General features: G+C 45.8%; 1 protein-coding gene across 1 annotated transcript in view; it reads left to right on the top strand.

Annotated features, from left to right (window-relative positions):
* LOC126547029 (nose resistant to fluoxetine protein 6-like) overlaps positions 1 to 21,537 on the top strand; it is an 81,804-nt gene that overhangs the window by 45,848 nt on the left and 14,419 nt on the right. The window contains exons 2-7 of the mRNA XM_050194849.3: positions 2,941 to 3,149; positions 12,774 to 12,897; positions 14,128 to 14,215; positions 16,748 to 16,851; positions 17,569 to 17,751; positions 19,299 to 19,494. Coding sequence (XP_050050806.2) covers positions 2,941 to 3,149; positions 12,774 to 12,897; positions 14,128 to 14,215; positions 16,748 to 16,851; positions 17,569 to 17,751; positions 19,299 to 19,494 — 904 coding nt within the window. The remainder of the gene's footprint in view (positions 1 to 2,940; positions 3,150 to 12,773; positions 12,898 to 14,127; positions 14,216 to 16,747; positions 16,852 to 17,568; positions 17,752 to 19,298; positions 19,495 to 21,537) is intronic.

The raw sequence follows: 21,537 nt of genomic DNA on the forward strand, positions 1-21,537 counted from the left end.
TTGTTCCACGCGTGCTCACGCCGACTCGCACTTGGAGGCGAGCGACGCGTGTGGCAGGTCGCACAGCAACAATTTCCTTAAGAAAGCGAGACCACGTGCTACCTTACCATTGTCCTTCGCGTGCGTCACGTCGCATAGCAACAAGTTGCTTTTAAATGGGAGAGCGCGCCAGTTTTCCCCATATTGTACTGTCTTTGAGATCGGCCCTTGTCGTCAGAAACAGGTTGCAACGTTTCTTCGCCAGAGCGCAATAAATCAGTGGTCATCACGTCACCGTCACCGCCATACTATCGTGGTCGCCTAGCTGTTGTCGTCAGACACTCGCGTCACACACAATCGCTCGCTTTACGCAAACATCTGGAAATGGTTTGCAGAAGGTCAAACGATGCTACATAGCCAGTTACAAAATTCTTCGCCTAACACAGGTTACCGCAGTGCCTGGGATCTGCATAATGTTTTTTTTTTCATTAGTATAGTATACATGAATAATTTCGTTTTAAAAAATACGGTCTGTAGGCTCTCCATCTGACCCGAGTAACGAATCATATAAAGACAAAGCGCATGATGCATTGGAATATCACAATACTACGCACAACGAAAGCCAATCGCTGCGTGACCATAGCTGAGCGCACTGAATAGCCGTCCCTTGTGTCTTGGCGATATCAGCGCTTTTAACCTACAATCTTCCCACTGGCGTTGTCGAAGAGCATACATGCCCTCCCGCACTACTTTTCGGGCTTCTGCATTTTAAGGCTCGGCCAATCAACGTGAAGGCCCTAGCTGCGGTTCTCCATCGTCCACTCCGAGGGCGGGCGTCTTTTTTCCACAGCGCACCTTGCCGCACTGATAATAGCGAAAGCCGGCATGAAGTGTATACATATATATATATATATATATATATATATATATATATATATATATATATATATATATATATATATATATATATATATACATCATAAGAAGCCAAGAAACAATGACACTAAGGACAACTAAGGGAAAAGTAGATGTACTTACTAATTGGATTAAAGAAATGATGAATTAATGGCAATGAAAGTGGATGAAAGCACAACTTGCCGCAGGTGGGGAACGATCGCAAGAGTAATGCGAAGTGGGATCGTTCCCCACAAGCGGCAAGTTGTGCTTTCATCCACTTTCATTGCCATTAATTTATCATTTCTTTAATTCACTTAGTAAGTACATGTACTTTTCCCTTAGTTGTCCTTAGTGTGATTGTTTGTTGGGCTTCATATGATAGGAGTAATAAAAAGCGTTCCCTTCGGTTAGCCCCCTTTTTTCTTCTTCATTTTATATATATATATATATATATACCTGTCTTTGGCCTCCCGCCCAGTACCCCGCAGTGGCCAAACTCTTTTCTTTCTGTTGCGCATCGTTATGGGCAGTCCGAGAAATCTACTTAGCCGGGGACGTATACGTTCAGTCCATTCGAAACGTATAACTGTTGATCGTGGCACAGAAAGCGGGCGTAGCGTTATAGTAGTTATAGCGCGCTCGGTTTGAGGACGATAAGGACTTGAAGGACTTTGAAGGATAAGGAAGCATAAGGACCACCGTGCACTTTTTTATGTTGTATGAAAACCGTTCGCAATTCCTGCGAATGGACGGACGCGTACAGCCCATTCCGTATAGATTATATAACTGCTCGTCTCAGTAAAAGGGGCTAATCTGTTCGGTGCACTAGGACAGATGACGGAAGACGTAACAACAAACGCGGAGAAGCAGCATGCGCCTGTGTATACCTCTATATGCCCATACCTCTTTCCCACTGTCATTGTTTTTCGCACTGTTTCATCCGCCCTGATATCTGACCAAATAGTCCAAGGTTCCACCGTGGTAACACGCTGCGGCCCAGTGCTTGCGCATAAATTAAGCAAGTAATTAAGTATTCTGTTTGGCCAATGTGGCTTGCGAGAGAGTGTATATGGCTTCAAATACGTTGCAGTTCTGGGATATCGCGTGCCAAAACCACAATATGCATGATTATCAGGCCAGCCGTAGTGTGGAACTTTGCATTAACTTTGACCACCTGGAGTTCTTTAACACGCATACAACTCCAAGCAGACGAGCGTTTATGCATATCGCCCTCATCGAAATGCTGCCGCCGCGGCCGGCATCGCACCAGCTATGTACCTCGAGTTCAACAGCGCAATTCTATAGCTACTAAGCTATTGCGGTGGGTCTCTAAATAGCTGCGTCTCGCAATAGCCAGGAGGTAAACTGGTCTTTGCGCATTTGGAAAAAGTTAAATGCAAAACATAGGACCACAAAGACGAAGTGGACGGGACGAGCGTCTTGACATTGGCGCTTATTGGCTTTGACAGGGGCGTTCCCGCTTTGACATTGTCGTGTAAGATTTGTAAAATAGACAAATCAGTATTTTAGCTCGCAAGGACATTCCTTTCGCAAAGGCGCAACGTGATTCTACACTCCGTTTCGCAGTAATAAGGCACTGGCGTGGAACCTACAAGGCCTGCTCTGGATCTGGAGACTGTGCTCGAGGCTGAACAGGCGATGCTTAGACGAGGAGTTCCAGAAGCGTAGTGGAGGGACAGTGACATTTCTGATTGGATGCCCTGAGCTGTATAGTTTTTATTTGAGGGCCACAATCTTGTGATACAAAGCGTATAGTATCACTTTAACTTTGTACTTTCTTCGACGTTTTCGACGTTCAGTGGATGCCATGTTTTTTTTTCTTCTTTCACTCGTGCTCCAGTCTATATCGCTCACCCTGCCAGCGGCACGCCAAATGGCGGCCGCTGAGGCGGAGGTTTGAAACCGGGGCATTGTGCAGAACCTCCCGGAGGTGGGCTGCTCTATATAGCGCCGATTCACGTGTAAAATTATGTCTTGTGGCCGCGGTCTGTGCTACTGTAGGCCCTGGAGATTGAGCAATGTTGTTTCTTTTTGTCGTCGCAGTGATCACCTCATCGGGACTGATCCCAGCGAACCTCTTCGAGGGCTCCCTGAGTAACCTGGGCAGCTACGAGCAGTGTCTGCGCACCAAGTCGGTGGGCAGCGAGGGCGAACTGGAGATTCAGGGACGATACTGCTCGCTCTTCTTCCGGCCGCCGCCACTCTACTACAACCGCACCACCGAGCAGTTCAAGGCCATCGGGGAAATGCAGGTATGCGACCGTGGATACGTAGCGAGCATGCAGCATTCCCGTGCAGAGAACGGGAACGCTCTCGCTATGGGAAGGTTCACGCGACTCAGATAGCGGTATCCCGCACACTGCCGTAAAGAAGGCTGTTAGTTGTTATAAAAGCACGTTGGAGAAACGAGAAAAAATTAAAGGGGCAACAGGTTAATTCAAGCTTTCAAGGCAATAACACCGACCGTGGAAAAAAACATAAGGCAGCGCAGACATTCGGTTTTCTTGAGAAATAACAAAAACAAAGAGACAGAAATGACCAATGCAAGCGTTTCTTAAAGCTGCACAACGTATCGCTGTTGCACAAACAATAAAAACTCAAAGCGGAAAGTCAGACGTGCCGATTGTTCGCATTCAAGAAAAAACGAAAACAAGAACTTGGTAAACATACCTGATGTAAAATGAAATCGTAGCAATAGGAATATAATTCTTTATTCAGGCGCTAGAAGATCAGTACTATAGTTTTCAACCACTGTGTGTTTTACGTGCAGCATGGTTGCCGCTACGAGGATCGGAGTGTCGTGTGAGTGCGAGCACCTGCATGTTCACAGACGCAGATGCATTGTTCTTTTGACGCGTATTCATTGCTATAGAGTCATTTGAGACTTCCGGGAGAGGCCTTGTCATGTATATTGGAGTTGTCCGGCAGTTAATCAGAAGGGAGTGGCCTTTAGCAGTCAAATAGCGGAAACACCGTACCACTTAGTGCTGGCGGCAGATATATCAGGAATCTTCGCAGTTGCCAAGAAGAACACGCTATAGGGGCAATTTGGCATAGTGAGCACGACATTCTTGGCGTGGTACTCTGCTCTCTAAAATTGGAATGTATTTAACTGTCCCGACGCAAAGCAGTTAGGTGTGTTAGGTGTAAAAAAGTTACGTTTGTTTAATATGGGAAGGAGTCGCCACCGAACGCGTCTAGCCATTTTTATATGTGTACTGAATTCCGTGCGTTGTGCTAAGATGTATTATGCATTATTCGACATTCCACATTTGCACTGGGGAATAATCAAATGAGTACGTTTAAGTAAACAAACAGCCCTGTGTGCCCACATCGAGCATATTGGAAACGGAAACCGTGCGAGCTGCGCACCTCAGACACGTTGCATAGCTCCTTGTGTATGAGTGTGTAGAGGTTATCATGAGAAAGTCGGGTGCGCAAACCAATGCTGTTTCGGGCGGTTTCATCGCCTTGTGGACATTTCAGTTGAACTATCACGTTAGCCTACATGACAATATACTTGCATATATTGAACCTACTAGTCAGCGATGGCATTCGCGACTCCTGTATGCAGTTCTACGCTCCGTTACGTCTTGCACGACACATATACACACGGCTGCTAGCAACAATCCCAGGGCCACACCGTGAAGGGCTAGATTCGCGTCTACACGTTTGTCGGCGGCATTTCGTATTTCCTTGTTCCAACGGTAAACGTTGCCCCATGCAGGATCGATCTATTCCAGCCAAACGTTCCTCGTGAAAAAAAAAAAAAAAAAAAACACACACACACACATCAATGGGAGGGGCGTGGTTGTTGGATTGTCATCTGCATAAGTTCAGCTGCCACTAATCTGGACCCCTATTTGGGAAATTTCTTTTCAGAGCGCTTCCTCAGTGGCCGGCACTCGGGCACTCGCCACTAATGACAGCGATCGGTGCGATAGCGAGACGGTCGTCGCGGCGATGCGATTCGCAGGCGGTACTTCTCGCTCATATTTCATAGTGAAAGCCTCCGCTTTGGTAGCATTGGTGCCATGTTAGCGTACAAGATCACCCGGCAAAACAAAGAAAAAAAAATTCGTGGAGCTATTCGTAATCGTGTTGCTATGTTCTCCTGCTAGGTGGGCGTAAGTGGACATTTCACAAGTCAGTGTCGAAGCAGACGCTACCGTACAATGTCTTACGAGTTTGTTGTTGCAGTTGCTCCATCTGCTGCTGCGGCACTCTTGCGAAATCATGACGTTTGTGAATGTAACAGACAGTGAATTTCGTTTAGATTTTTATTCCTCTTTGCAAAAACGGCCACAGAAAGGTTTGCAATGCTTCAAACGATGTTTATGGAGGAAGCATTCAGACGTACGCGAGTTTTTGAGTGGTGTGAGCGCTACCAAGAGAAGAAATGAAAGATAAAAAACCAAGCACCTTCATTTCGACACACCTTCGACCAGCCATACCTACTAGATTTTTGAAGAGGTTCAGCAACAACAACAACAAAAGAAAAAAAAAAACGAGTGTCGTTGCTACACAATTCCAAAGGTTTCAGAAGGTGTTGGTGGGAGTTGGAGCTCTTGTGAGTGAATATTGAATAGGGACTTGGGCATCAGACGCTTTGACGTGAAGATTGTTTCGAGCCTGCTCTTAGAGGTTCAAAGAAAAAAGAGCGCTTGTTTCATTTTGTGCCCGCATTTGTAAAATTAAATCAAAAGTGACGCAAACTTTATTTCGGTGATTACCACGGGTGGTGAAAGCTGGTGTTATGGATATGACCCCAAAACCAAGCAAGTTTTGTGCCAACTGAATACAACGTCTCCTTCAGCAAAATCGAAAGAAAAAGAATGCAGCAGATCCAACGAGTTGGAATCTATATATAGCGATGCTTTGTGTGAGTGCACAAAGCGTGGAAACACGAGTACATGAACGCACACACGCACACGCTCTGAGAAGCGCGGGCGCACACAAATTATGCCGAGCCTTTTGTTTGTTAAGCGGAGTTGCTCACAGCAAGCGAGTACGACGGACGCCTTGAACGCCTCATGGTTTCAGAGGCAGCATATGCATACGCAGGTAGCGCAACTCGAATCTTATCCCCAAGAAGCGTTTATTTCCTTGTTACCGTGCAGCCGCCGATGCGCAAAAATGAGCTTTCTCATTTTTTTTCCCACCGCACTGCCGGCACCATCGCTGCCTTAGGGTGCCTCGATGTCAGCGCCACCTCCCGCCGTACAGGTTGGTGACACCTTTTGGCCAGGCCCATGCCGCACCACCGTCATATTGTGTCGGAGCTGTTAAAGCGGCCATACATTCGCATGCATTAGTCAGTGCGCGCTCTCATATTGCCTGCTGTTTGTAATTTCTACAGCGCTGGGGACATGTTCACTAACTTTTCGGGCTCGTGACGTAAGATGAAAACTGCGTGACACACTCTTAAACAAAATTACACCCCTTTGAGTCATATCTTGCCACATAACCATAACCGTCATCTATCTTGTCCGTATTTCCTTTCTTTAACGCTGCGAGCCCGGTACTTCCAAGTCACTAACGGCATGCGCCTTATGCATGACAGAGCATTCTCGACAGGAAAGTAACGAGCGCAGCGTTTTCAAGAATGGAAACGCAAGCAAGACAGATCACGATTATTGTTGTATGGCAAGATACGACCCAATGGCTGTAATTTTGTTTGAGTGCAGTTTTATAGTTGAAAAGACTCCGCCACGCCCGTTTGCTGCACACCTATGTGCATTAGCTAAACGGAAAAACGTCCACCTATGGCTTAATTTTCCCGCGACCGAGAACGCAGGAAAAAGTCTGCAGGAACTTTGTTCTGCTAAGTCAATATACTTATATTTGTGTGTTCGTGTCAAACAGTCTTCAGGAAATTTTCCGAAACACTAGGCGTTTACCCTTGTAGTCATTTCATAAGGGCAATGAGAAGCCTGTTCGAACCCTAATTGTAATTTTTTCAGCAGTCGCATGTACTGAGCATAGAAATGTTAGGAAAAATGTTCTTGGGAGTTTTTTCATGTTCCGGCTCAGTATTTATACTTGCATGGGCTGATTGGACCAGTCAGATATAACGAGAAGGATGGTGTATGGAAGTAAAACCGCCGCAGGTATAATACTGATCGGTTTTCACTTTTGTAAGAGGCATATAACATGAAAGATTGCCGCCCGACTGGCCACTCGAGGCACCTTGCCTGTATTCGCGAGCTTCTTTCACGCTCAGAAAAACACTTTCGTAGCACGTATTGAGCAACAGAAGGCTCTATCGGGACTTTTTCATCTTGCTCTACAATTTTGTCATTGGCCCTTTTCATCTAATTACAATACTTGACAAGTTGATTAATTAAGGCTAATTATGTAATTAGGCGGAATGGTAAAAATAATCTGAGTACCTCCAAGCGACGGCAAACAACATTACCTAGGTTTTTCCCCAGCTACATGGCTTTTGCATATTGTTAAATGTTAGTGCATGATAGTTGGGACACCTTGTATATACAGGGTGTTTCACGTAACTTGAACCAAGCATTTAAATAAAAGTAGTTAACCGCAACTGAATGAAACCAATGACATGGTTTGCCGTCATGTGTTCTTATATTGCGCTTAATTAGGTAATTAACTAAGATCAGTTATGCAAAATTTTTATATCCCCTTTAGGGTCATGTGCGTTTCGTTACTTTGTAGAGTGCACTTCAAAACGACCGATCCAATTTTTTGTGCCAACGTACATGCTGCGTGGTGATCTTTTTCGGCGTTCACAGAAAACCCGCGAAATATGAAATAAAACCACGTGACTGCGCTCGTGCGCTATCGTATTGCAGCGCACTCAACCGTGGGTCGAGCCCGTCGCTTATGAGGGACGACGGCGCTTCCTCTCCGTGTGCCACCATAGGTGCCACCGTCAAAGATGCTGACGCACCGTGAAGCCGATGCCTGGAGCCGCGGCCGCTCACTTCGCCACGGTCCGCGCGCATGGTTTTTGCGAACGTTCTTTTGCGTAAGGCGGAAGACGTAAGTTCGGCGCCTACCTGCGGTGGTTAATCTTTTCGTCCACTTTGATTTTCTTTTTCCATATTATTCCTACATTTCAATTTTAAAAAGCAGTGAAATTCCCCTATTCCTTTCCCGCTTAATTGCCTGCTTACTTCACATGGACGGCACTCACGTAAGAAAAGTTTTATGGACATATGGACCCGGGCCTTTGTGTATGATAAAGAGTAAGCTGCAACACTGGCATGATTGGACAGCTGTTGTTCAATTAGACTATAGACAAAGTGCGTTACAAGAATTGTACAGTCCGGAAAATGTCAGGATCTTTCTAGACAAACAGTGCGTATAGTCGTTCATTGGAGGATGTGCAGGGAGTATTATGGTTTCGCTTCCAAGGCTTCTGCATCTGCCGCCATAGGACAGTGGCCGAGATCGGAGACAGCGCTCGTTGTTACTGTGCGGCAAGAGTTCTGAGTCTAACAAAAAAGTTGCCGTATATGGTGTATGGAATGCGATGGCAGTACGAGAAACGACGTTGTTAGTTAAGAGTATATAAGAGAACCACAGAGCAACAGAAACAATGCGTCAGATGCTACGTTACCTTGGTTATAAGGCTCAAAGGCACAGCTTTTTGTGAAACACGTTTGTTGAGTAACTTTAATAACACCACTTAATTTTTTATGAATGCGAACTTTCTCCGTTTTGGACGTTTCAATGAGCGCCTTTTTCGTCCCTGCATATATCGTGATACTTAGCACATCTACTGATACGTTCTACATCTACTGATACGTTTTACTTGGCTTTCACTTAAATTGGAAATCAGTGATGTCGTATACGAGCTATTGTTCCTTCTTCTTCTTGTTCTTCTTTGCGCAGAATTGTCGATATTTTGAGTAATGAATTAAAGGACCGATAAGCAAGTTTTTCAGCTTAGACGATACCGCCAATTCTTAATGGCTAATAAAAAATAAATAAGTATTCAGAGTTAAAGTGCTCCAGCTTCGAAAAGACATTCCACTGAAAGTAAAAATGATCTGCTTTGGAAAACCTATCTGCTCTGAACGTAAACAGACAACGTTTAGTACTTGTTCAACGCCGTGGTACTGCGCTCGTAGAAAACTATAAATTCATATTATTAATATCTTCAGCGCTTTTAAGGAAGGGGAGCAAGTCAACAGGACATAAGGAAGGTAGATCAAAATTATCAGTGTTCCTTCTGTCCTCCTCACTCACAAAATAGAATTTCTTTTTTTCTTCTCACGAGAAAGTACCCATAATGATGCCTATGCCACAGTGCACAGCTGCCAGTGGTGTAGCCAATCCCGTCGGCTGTGGTCAGAAGAGCGGGGTTGTGGAATGATGGAGTGTTCTCTAAAAAACTAAATCTTATCTTAAAAATTGTCTTCGTTGTTTTCTTCCGTTCTTGTAGTGCTTCGAATTTTCCCGTCTTCATGAACGTGCCCCATCGCGTTTGCTCTCCAAGCTTTTTTCACTCGTGTCGATAGTTACGAGCAAATTACACTTCCATTTTTCACCTGGGGGCTATAATGCCTGTTCGCGTAGTAAATGTGTCTCTAACGATAGACGCAGAAGCAATGCGTGCCTTTCGTTTTCTAACTTGGCCCAGTTCTTTAGTGTCAGCGATTGCCCCCGGAAAATTGTGCGCAGGAAGAAAGCAAGGGCGTAGCGACGGTTGACCAAGGTCTCGGCGGTTTGCACTGCGACGACGTTGCCGCGAAACGACGCTCCGAACACGTCGCGCAAACTGATCAACTGCGTGGCTCTTATTAACTAGGCCTTCAGTGGTTTGATGCGGACGTGGAACCCGAGACAAAAGCTATTGCGTTGCTTCGCAGCGATAGAGATGATAAGGAAACCTCGCTGCACTGGGCCGCATGCCTGTAGCGGTGACCCCCGGAACTGATATTAGAGGTTGCAAACGTGGGACGATAAATTATGTAAGCTTCTCTTCTCCCGTTTTCTTTTTATACAGCCTCGGGCGGTGCAGGTGCAGGGCCGATACTGCGTTTTTTTTTATCGCTACGTTTTCTTTGTGCCCATAAAATTTATTTTACGGAGTTGGTCATTTCTTTTTGTCTCCAACGTATTTTTAATCGTCTTTGATAGTCTATGCGTGTCGTTGAGTAGTAATGCTTCCTATATTCTGTTGCACAACTTGTTCAGTTTCGTTCACTGTGTTAATTTTATCGCCCCTCCTCCTTGGGCTTCGGACTGTAATATGTCCTAAATAAATAAATAAAAATAAAGAACAAACGCACCTCATATGCATCATATCACGTTTCAGCGCTTTGTTACTTGGTATATAGTGCACCGCGCAGCTTATTTATTACATTGTGTATTTATTCTATGCTCTCCTGTATATATATATATCTGGCCATATCGGGGCCTCTCCTCGTGCTAGATTTTTCTGAACATGTAACCATTTTTTTCATCATATCTTTTACTCCATTACTGCTGCGCGGAAACTAGTTGCCATCACCATTTTAAGGTGAATAGATCTCATTTTTTTAACTCTCCCATTTCATTAAAGAAGACAAACCCATATACGTCACAGCATATGGGTAGCCGGCACCTTCAAGAGGTGTAAACATTCCTTTTCATGCGTTAATTAACCCTTGTCTGGCATGAGCAACCTTTAGTCATACTGGGAAAAAGAATGATTCATTCCGTCCTGTAAACGAAAGAATTCTTCGTGTAGGAGGAGAACAACAGAGGGACTGGACTGGAAAATTTTATTCTGATCCTGCGGGAAGTGCTTAGCGTGTAACGGGCGTCTCCCACGTAGGGACTGACAGGGAGTACCTGGCGGCCGCTTCGCGGGCCTGCTGGACGGCCCATTGCTGGTCGGCGAGTAGTGAGCTTCTGAGCGACTTATCCCACTTGTCCAAGGTAGAGTCGGGAAGAGCGTTTCTGCACTCCCAGAGCGTGTGTGCGAGTGTCGCCGTGTCTCCGCACGAGGGGCACGTGTCACTGGGGTACGCGTCGGGATAGAAAACGTGTAATTTGGCAGGGTTTGGGTACGTGTGCGTCTGTAGTAAGAGTAGTATTAGCGCCTGCGGCCTGTTAAGTTTGGGGTGTGATGGCAGAAAGATGCGGCGCCCCAGGTAAAAGAGTTTTGTAATTTCGCTGTACGTAATGAGCGCGTCCCGATTGTCCTCCAGCTCGACGAGATGGCGTTGCCTGGGGACGGCGCGCTCGCTAGCCGCGCACGATGCGTCGTGGGCGATCTCGTTGAGGTTGGGCGGGGCGCCCGGCACCCGACTGAGATGGGCGGGAAAACAGACGACAGTGTGGTGCTTGAGGGTGCTCGGATCCGCGCTACGGAGGATGCGGTCGGAGACGACGCCACTTTCGAAGGCGTTGATGGTCGGTCTGGAGTCGATGTAGATCACTTCCCGTTTGCCCTCGAGCACGGCCAGTGCTATGGCTACTTGCTCCGCGACCTCGGGGTCCCGGGTAAGGACCGCAGCGGAGTTGAGGGTCCGCTGCGTGGATGAGACCGCGACCGCGGCGAAGGCTCGGTTCTTGCGGTAGGCGGCGACGTCCACGAACGTGACGTCGTCCGCTTTCATCTCTATGCGCTGGAGAAGGGCGGTCGCCCGGGCAAGGCGGCTGCCTCTGTTGTGGTCGGGATGTACGTTTCGCGGAATAGGAGCGATCGTGATGAAGTATCGGATCTCGCGGGGAACCGGCGTCAACTTCGCAGGATCCCTTGTCGTCGAGGAGAAGAAGACGAGCTCGCGCAGAATGTCGCGGCCCGCCTTGGTGGTCGTGAGTCGGCTCACCTGCGTCGCTCCTGAGCTTCGGCGATCTCTTCTAGCATGTTGTGAACACTGAGCTCAATGAGTTTCTTCACGGAAGTGGTGATCGGAAGGCCGAGGGCCCGTTTCACTACCTTAGAATGAGGGTGTTGAGTTTATTGCGCTCAGCGCGTAGCCAATTGTGCATAGGACAGCGAAATAAATAACTAGAAATAATTTAGAGATTTACACTGCACGGAACGGGATGCTCCAAAGCTGCTAATGCTGCTCAATAAATTATCCCCCAATATCGGCGAGACTCAGCAGATATGGCTTCGCGCTCTGGACCACAAGCTCGCGTTATCGATTCCCCATCGCTTTATCCGAATTACGATGTGGACAGAATGGGACAACTGATGTGCACTGAGATTAACGTTCACATGGGTAAATCCTAATTTCTGAACAATAATTTGGAGCCGTATACAACAGCTCCCCTCGTGCTTACCTGCATGTTTAGGCCTCTATCGTCGGTTAATCGATTCATGAATCGGTCGACCAATCAGTCAGACATACGCAATACAGCAGCTAATTCTCAGATGATAAAACAAATATCTGCACTAAAGTATTTGTAAGTACTGTAGTTCTAGACCAGCTTTTCAAAAAAGCCACTAATAGCGCGACGTTGTAGTCTGCCAGCGAGTCAGGAAATCTAGGTTAAGCTTCAGACAGGCAAAAACCCCATGCTCATATTGTGCGATGAGCACAACTGTCGTTACCTTAGTGATCTCCCTGTGCAGCACTGCTCTTGATTTTAGTTATGTCGGAAGCCTGCTTTTCGCTTAGTGCGCGCTCTGCCTGTGACCTGCACTGCATGCACCAGAAGCAAATGTAGTAGTCAATATGAAACTGTATGCATTATCTTGATTTACGTAAAGCAGCCCATGTGGATTTATCCTTTTTTTTCTTGCTGATAATAAGCTGAATTTTATAAACAGCCATTTTCAACTGCTGAAAAGGAGAACTCCCTATGAACGACAACCGAGGCCCTACCTTATCACTCTTTCTGTAGACTTTTATTTTTCAGCTGCTTTTAAGGTGCCCGTTTTCTCATTATTCCTTGAATTGCAGGGACGGCGAAGCGTGTTGAAATGGGAGAAAGGCGAACGCGGCTACGTCAGCTCTGACGTGCGAGTCGGCCTCTGTATTCCATCCGGCTGCACCGCTCATGACGTCACGCATCTGGCGAACCTCAGTGAGCATTATTTCGTTTACCAACCATTTTCTTACACTGCAACTCTGCGCAGCTGTAGGGTGAGCAAGCAAGCCAGCAAGCAAGCCAGCAAGCAAGCCAGCAATTGAGTGAAAAAAGAGAAAAAAGAAAAGAAAGAGAACAGCCCTGTGATCGCTCTTATTTTACTCTGTTTTTCTTCCATGATCCATCAGTCCTTCTTCCCTGAGACGAATGTATAGCCGATAGTAAAAGTACGCCTGGCAATACTGGCGAAATTTATTTTCCTCAGGACGATAATTACGTGCATAATGATATTTATTCGCCCCTTACATATTTCGTGCACGCTGCACGAAATATATAAGGATGCGGTTAGATGCGAAAGGACGCATAATGTTTGTTCGAGTACAGCAAGTTCTCCTTCGTCCTCACAGCTTCAATCAAATGAAGCTGAGAAGACCTTGAGAAAAAGAAAAAAAAGCGGGGAAAGCGGGAATACGGCGTTTTTCCTTCTCTTTCTTTTTTTTTTAATGTAATAGAACCCTAAACCAAAATTCTTGCACTGGTATGCTTTTTTTTTTTCAGTATTAGTGTGTTTTGAGCCTTTTCAATATATTTTTTTCAATGCTGGAGCTACAGTTTTAATTAATTGCGCGATTTTGCAGGGAAATAGAACACTATAGCCTATTTACTTTTATTTTCGAATCGCCTGCGTGGCGTTATTCAATATTGCGGTGAAATTGTAATGGCCTGTACCGATCAAATACTAAAGCTTCGTGCTTTTATTCGCTGTGCTTTTCAAGACTAGCATAGTTTTCTCCAATCGGGCCATATTTCTCTGGAAACAAGCAGAAGTGTCTACCGTTTGTTGGCGAGGGCGTAATACGGTAACTCTATAACTCCAGAGAACATTGTAATTTCCTCGGATACTCTCGGCTTCGAGTTAGCGTGTTTTATGACTGCGCCGTACGCGATGTTTCATTTTTTGACAGTAAAAGAAGTCCTGTAATATCCTACGTGATATCAAATAAAATTTATGCTTTAATTTCGAAAGCAACATTTTAAATGCGAACAGAGCAGCAACCAGTCAAAAGGCAAGAAGACTGGACGAGCAGTGGTTTTCAGTCCTGCGCTTGTACCTCCTGTTTTTGGTGTGGTTGTTTCTTTGCCAATTATACACCAAGTGGCCCTGCAAGAAGTGCTGCTGAATTTCTAATGTATTCCACCATTACCTTTTTTTTTTTCGCGTTCCAGTCGTCCAAGAATACGGTGCCCGGGCTGTCGTCAAGCACTGCAGAGTCGAGGAGCCATTTACAATGTCAGACCTCCAGATCGGAATTCTGTAAGTTGTCGGTCCAAACGCCTGTTTCGTGTGCAGTGGCATATCGAGGCCAGGGAAAGATAACCTGACTAAAGGCTACACGTAGCTTTTTGTTCATTAAAAGTGAACTTTCGTGGCCGGGATAAAGTAACGGTTCTATTCCAATGATACTCCTTTTCCCACGTAGTGAGTGGTCCGGGCGGCGCTCCGCCAACGTTATCAACAGCGTAAGTTGGTCGTAAACTATGCATGATAAGAAAAGAATAGAACAGAGCGAAATGAATCCCTATATTATATTGGCGTCCCCGCAACGGTTTTTTCTATTATGCTATTTCTGGCGTCGAGCCCTACGAGCACACTCGATGCATACTTCGTACCTTATTTTATAAAAGATAATTTTGCTCCCGTCCTATTTATTTCTTATCATCTCTTCACACGAGTGGCCGGTGCTAGCAATAGCGTAGGTTTGGCTTCGAGCCAGACAAGGACGGAGGGTGAAAAGAACGCAATACGACGAGAATCCTTACAAAGAACTGCCCTGGGACTCTGCAAGGACAACTCGCTTCAGCGAGAGCAACGCTAGCAATTATTACGTAGGCGTGCTCAACTAAGCCACGCTTCTTTATTGTGTCCTTTTTCGCCTATAGGCTTTTGCACGTTATGCTTCTCCCGTGCAAGGAAGCCGGACAGTGGCACCCTTTAGTCTTCAGCAACACGACAGAAGAGACAGATTGTAAAAGACACAAGCAGATACGAGAGGAAAAAAATCGCGTTCCCTTTGACTTTAGGTCAGCGTTATTTGAACAGCAAAATTTTACAATGACACTGTAACATCAGGGCCTGTGCTTAGACAACTTTACTTAAGCATTAGCTGCCCGTGATTGACTATCGCAGCGTCCATGGTTTCGCCGGCTTACTAATGGAACGGTGGTCAATGAGGAACCACCAATAAGCAAAAGTTTTCTGGGTACGCCTCCTCCCCCTCCCCCCTTCTTTTTGTACATGTGCGCGCGCACCGTATGCAACAGCGGAGGTTATTGTATGCCTCCATCCGATCACTAACATCGCATTTGCTTGGAGCGCTCCTTACGTAGCAAGACTTTTGTGAAGTAAACGAGAACAGACGAAGGGGTGACACGTTTTTCTTTTTTTTTTTTTTTTTCAGCGAGGGGAATATGTAGGCCTGAAGTCCGAGAGCAGGAAAACATTTTCCGTAGAACGTATGACACTGACATCTTTGGCATTAAGTGCTAGAGTATTTCCGTACTAATTAGGACGAACTAGGAGAGAACACCAGCGCGTATTAATAAACGCCGACAGCTCTTTTTACTTGACGTTGTTCTTGTTACAGCTGTTCGCTCCTGGCACTGACGCGACGTGTTATCTCTCGAAGTGTGGCACCATGTAATTATATGTCCAAACGTGACCGCTTACTGAAGCAACACTTCCTCATTTACTGCTTCACAGCCTTCTCATACTGTAGTCGATGTTACGACATTGACGCCCCTAGCCTTGAAGCGTCCTTCGATGTCGGCTTCCGCAGATATAAAGATCTCACTTCTCTGCTGATGGCAGTAAGAAGTAAAAAAAAAATATATCAGGGAAACCAAGAGCCGAACTATTCCGAGTGTTGACTGACGTAGAGAATGTGTAGCTCAAACCACAACTTATAGTGTATTTGCTCTGTTCTGACTATGCATGCCACAGCGCCCGCACCTTTTCTATCAAGCATGTCGACTGTGATTTTGTGTGTGTTTCTGTATGTTTTCTTGGCATGAAAAAGAACATTCGTTGCCAAATAACGAACCTCCAAGAAAGGTATTTGGTTTGGTTTGAGTGTTTCTGCTAATTAAAATAAAACGGATGCGACGTAGCTATACATACTAAACAAACAAACAAAAACTACTAAGCAGGCGATTCATAGGCGTCAGCCTTCACACCAGTGCTGCTGTCCATTGGAAATTTTTTTAACCTCCCATACTTTTCATGCAATTCTATCTTTAATGTTATAGTAGATCTTGAATGCATTACAATATGAACTTTAATAAAATTAGCATTTCCACGATCTTAGAATGCCCGTGTACAATTGTCATGCAACAATTTAGGCTTACAATATATGCTTGTCGCTAATCTTCCTCCGAAGCCTGAATTCTGCTTCGAGAAAGACTGTAAAAAAATAAGAAGAACCGGGAATTTCTTTTCTTCACTCAAGTATGCGCCGACGCATAAGGCAACTGACAACCGAAGGAATGCTAGATAATTGTCCTGAATTCGTAGGCTACACAAGGTACTGTGAGGATCGTATAACGATATTGTTTTTCTAAATCCATCTAGCGACGTTGTCAGTGACTAGCAAGCGTACCTAGCGAAAGCTGTGTCTAGTAATTTAGTTTAAATCCAAGACAGAAACGCTACAAGATCCTTCTGATAATCCTGAGCCCTACTAACAAGAAAGAGGAAAAGCAAATACTTTAAGATTTATGCAGGATGCTTTGTTTTGTCGTGTAGTGCATTCGAACGAGGAGACTTTCTAAAGTACAATCGTTCCCGTAGGTGTGCTCTGGGTGGCTCGGTGGGGCTCGTGCTCCTCGCAACCCTGGTGGAAATCTGTCTCTTTTGCTGCTCAAACCACAAAGTATCGGACCCGAAATATGACGGTAAGCATCACGGATAGCATCTCAGCGTGTGAATTAATTTTCACGCCACTGTGTATTGATTTGATACGCACCATTAAAGGACGCAGTGCTAGCTCAAAGCGAAACTGCGTGGTCAAGTTCGCCATTAAACCACACGCGCCAGGGTTGATGGTTATTCAGGTGTGCTCCTGAGCATATGACGCAAGCAAATGACATATCTTAAAACGCTTGCATGGCAAATGGTCATTGCCCCTTGCTTAGTAAGCTTTGATAGGCTTTGATGACATTTTATTGAAAGTGACCGAGTGTTCTTGCACATGCACGGATCATTTCAGTGGAACTTTTCTCCCCTTGCTGTAAGACTTTCAACCTTTATAGCGCCGTAATGTGCAGAAAGTGTTCCTTTATCTTGTGGTGCGCTGAGTGATGTGATGCGCTGACAACCACAGAAGGACACACCAGAGAAGACCAGCGGAGTGACCTCTGCTCCGTCACTCCGTAGTTCACCGACGCGTGCTATTCCGCGCTGTGATCTTTTCTTTGCACCGCTGCCTTTGGGATTCCCGTGGCCGACATTACAAATAGCAGCTCCGCCCTAAGCGTCCCGAGCCGCGAATGCCTCGCTGTCTAACGCTCTGGTCCTCAGTATGAGACGAGTAACTTAATAAACGCGCGTGCCTTATTGATACCCGCGTTTCCCCTTTGACTTTTCTGACGCCTCTTTCAAATGACGTCCAGTGGTTCCGGTGAAGGTGGTCAAGTGCTTCTCTCTGGTGCACAACACGAGGCGCCTCATCAGCACCCACTTCGACACCAACTGCCCCCGCAAGCCGGTGCGCTTTGTCTACGGCGTCAAGGTCTTCATGATGCTCTGGATCATTCTCGGGCACAGCTACTACACCTCCAACTTCCAGACACTCCGTGAGCACACGCTATGCACACATCTTTCCGATAAGTGCTCCTCGGCTGTCGTTGTAAATGCACCTTGGACTGTTGTGAGCAGCTCGCCGTGGCGGCCGGCCGAGTGCTGCCTGTGGCGTTGCGCTGCCGAACACGAGATCGCAGGATCAAGTCCCGTGCAGTACCGTGCATTGGGTGCACGTTAAAGAACCCCAGGTGGTCAAAATTAATTCTGAGCCACCAACTACTGTGCGTCTCATAATCAGATCGTGGTTTTGGCACGTAAACCCCAGCATTCAATTTTTGTTGTGATCTCCCACTATCATCTGCCAAAGAAGAAAGAAAAAAAAACACACCAGAAGCGCCAGTAGCGAACACGCTTTCCCCCCGTACGGAAGGGATGTCATGGTGGCGCAGGCTCGAGCCCGGCCTGAGCAAAGAATTAATTTACTTCTTCTATTTTTTTACATATTGAGGATTGTAAGATCTGTTGTCAGTTCCGGCGCAACACCTGTGAAGTATCGCTCTTTCCATAAGGGACAAATTCCTCCAGTCGTGTTGAGATGAAGTTGTTACAGACGCGCGCTATTGAGCATGTATATGGCAGTGTCGATTCAGTCGGTAAAACAAAAATTATAGAATAACGGAACGGTAACCTAAGTAACGCCCATTCGTCGTCACGACTTGTAATCGCGTTGTGCCGGCAGTGTTCTCATGTCACTTGGCATTAATTACCACGCGCATCAACGAGTAAACTGATGAAAGCGAAGTTCGGCAATACACTGATTTGCGTAAAAGTAACAAGTGTAATTACCTTTGGTGGCCCTACAGCACCGTGATTTCTGGGAGCATACGATAGGTGCGCATGCATTATGCTCTACTAGCGTTCTTCGATCAGTAAATGAGCACTTCTTGCTTTTAAGAACTTTTTCAACAACAAGATTCAAACACGCGACATATCACTGCAGTGTTTCTCAGTGAAAAGTCGTTTTTTTTTATTAACTGCAATTACGTAATGCGATCAGTGAAGGAAAGGCTGACACTTTTTTTTTCCTTACCCACATATTATGGAAGCGCAATTAATTAATAAGTTACTTGCGTGCTATTCAGTGTGGTAATGCGTGGTACGCGCATCACTCTGCAGTTTCTGGCCCGTATGAAGGAAAAAAAAAAGCTTCTCTTGCGTAAAAGCATTGTATCATTAGTCTGCGCACGGGCGCCGTCAATTCATGATACCAATCGACGTTGTAATGACACGATTGCCGCGGCGATGGCTAATCACGGACGACACTCACGTACAAGAGGAATCATGTGAATGTTGCCCTCTGTATTTACGTTCGCTATTAAGCCTTCGGTTCAGTGCCATCATTGTAATGTGATGGCTCCTCCTGTAGTATGTCAGCAGAGCAAAGTGGAGAAGGCGTTCACGTAAGGACTGACGAAATTATTTTCTCACTGAGTAGCTCGTCCCGAAAGTCGAACAGTAGTTGTGCGGTTCATGAGACAGAGCTGTAGTGACCACTCTTTAGCTACGAAGTGGTCTCTCTCGTTTTCTCTTCTGCAACCAGACTCCGGCTACCGGATCATGGACCTGTACAGTATGGTGCACGCGCAGCTGCTGGGCAGCGCCTTCTACGCCGTTTCCACCTTCTTCTTCATGAGCGGCTTCGTGTTGGCCTACTTCATGCGGCAGAGCAAGGACGAAACCATCATGCGGCCCTTCCTCGCGCTCTACGTGTTCGCCGTAGTGCGACGGTATCTAAAGTGAGCACACCTCTTCTTCCTTGTACCTATCTCGCTTGCTTTTCTTTGCGTGTATTCTAAACAAAGCAGTAGAACTTGGTATACGCAGCAGCTTCTCTCGTCTGCTTGTCGTTTGCGCGAGGCGTTCTGATTTAAGTCAGTCCCTTATAATTCGGAGCCCACGCAAATAACTTCCAGACAACCACGGAGAGTTCAAGCGCATTGAATTGCAAATGCCACCTATTCAAGAAATGTCTTCTTTTTAGCCTCGCGCAGTGAAGAGACATATTCCAAGGAGTAAGAATAGGTTTGAATGTGAAAAACAAATGAACTTGTTTGGAGGCTTGTTTGGCGTATATGTCACGTGTTCTTTCTTTTTTTTATGTTCTGTGGCTGTTTTTTTGTTGGGCAAAAGGTAACTGTCGCTCCCAAGTCAACTCAATCCTCACGTAGCTTTGACGAGGTGGGTAACAAAACGACTCAATACTTTTTTTTTCAGGGTATCTACGTAGATGATATGTACACGTACATACCGGTAACAAAGGTACTTGCGACAGATTGTGCTACTTTGCAAGTGAAAAAAAAGAAGGGCTTCATCAAACCTTGTCGCAGGTGAAGTCATACTGAAAAATTGATAGCATTAAGTGCCTATTCTCCACTGGAGACAAAATTATTTGTTTCAAAGATACGTTATTATGTTCTTGCGTATTAACAAATAATTCCGCCCTGGAGCTTTCATTCTCCGCCGTAAGATGGTCAGAAGCGACGTTTCGAAATGGGTTATGCAGGTGCGGGCAGTTGAGGATGATGAAGTAAGTGCTTTCTCCTACCACCATGGTGGTAATGAAGTTGCCTTCTCTGCTCAAATATCTATAGCAGGAAGCGAATGGGAAGTAGCAGAGAAAGCGACGTTTCCGTTACTGCATTTGACATCCCAAACAATTGGCGCTTTCTTGTATTCTTGAAATGCAGTATGCGCCGCGCGAAAGGCTGCCCTGCTACGGACAAATTAAATTCAAAATAAGCGTTAAAGTTCCTCGGGGCAGTTGCGACTATGTCGTAATTTTGTAGCGAAATTATCAGTTACCTATTTCTTGGGGTTTCATTGATAAAAAAATTCAGCAGCGTTTGTTGCGTGGCTCGTAATGTGCATGTTGCAGCAATATCAACTAATGGGAAGTGGTAGCGAGTGCAACATTGCCGCGTGTGTTGTATTGTTGCATGAGATCCCTGAATGTAAGTGTCAAGCAGGAGGCACACGGTACGAGGACTCGTTCGATACCATGTGCGATGAGTTTCAATGCTCGGTACCTGTAAAAGCCTGGTTGGTTCGACAGGTCGGACATAGGATCGCACTCGTAATAGTACTATGTGTCGCCCGCTTAAGCCATGCGCGAAAATTCTGCTGTGTATGCTAAAATCACTCTCTTCATTTGATCGAGTTTTATAACAAAATTCTCTTTAAGTGCGTACAACAATTTGCATTTAATTGCGACGCAACGTCGGCTGTCAGATTCCTACTTGGGAATAATCAAACAGGCAGTTACTACGTATTTGAGCTGTATGCGTATAAAGTGTGTTCGGCTGTAGGACCTTCGGCAGTCTTTAACCGGAAGTATCAGCAGTGGCGATTGCAGCAGTGAGATTTTTAAAATCTACCTGCTGTACTTGCTTTGTATTCGCGTCCACAGAAGCCAGCGAATGCAGACACAAACCGTTGTTCTGTCTATGGGGCATCTACTTGTGTAGTTCAAGCACAGCAGAGACGGTAGAAATGTCCCGCGCATCAGGTTCACTTTGACTCATTTTGTCTTAGAAAGTGTAATCACCATAGGAGTAATACTGGTGCTTTCTACAACACTGTGTGGAAGAGGCAGTGTAGAAGAGGCGAGGAATTCGATGCATCAGAACCTCAACAGTTTGTCATACGTGAAGCAGCGCCCATGCAATGGTAGTGAGCGAATTTCTCTATGTCGAAAGTCCGGAAGCGTCCAACATTACGGCAGATGCACGCGGATCACGGAGCTAGCTTTTGTTAGTCTAGTTGCATAGTGCATCGACATC

The sequence above is a fragment of the Dermacentor andersoni genome, chromosome 1 (assembly GCF_023375885.2).
Source record: "Dermacentor andersoni chromosome 1, qqDerAnde1_hic_scaffold, whole genome shotgun sequence".
Lineage (NCBI taxonomy): Eukaryota > Metazoa > Arthropoda > Arachnida > Ixodida > Ixodidae > Dermacentor > Dermacentor andersoni.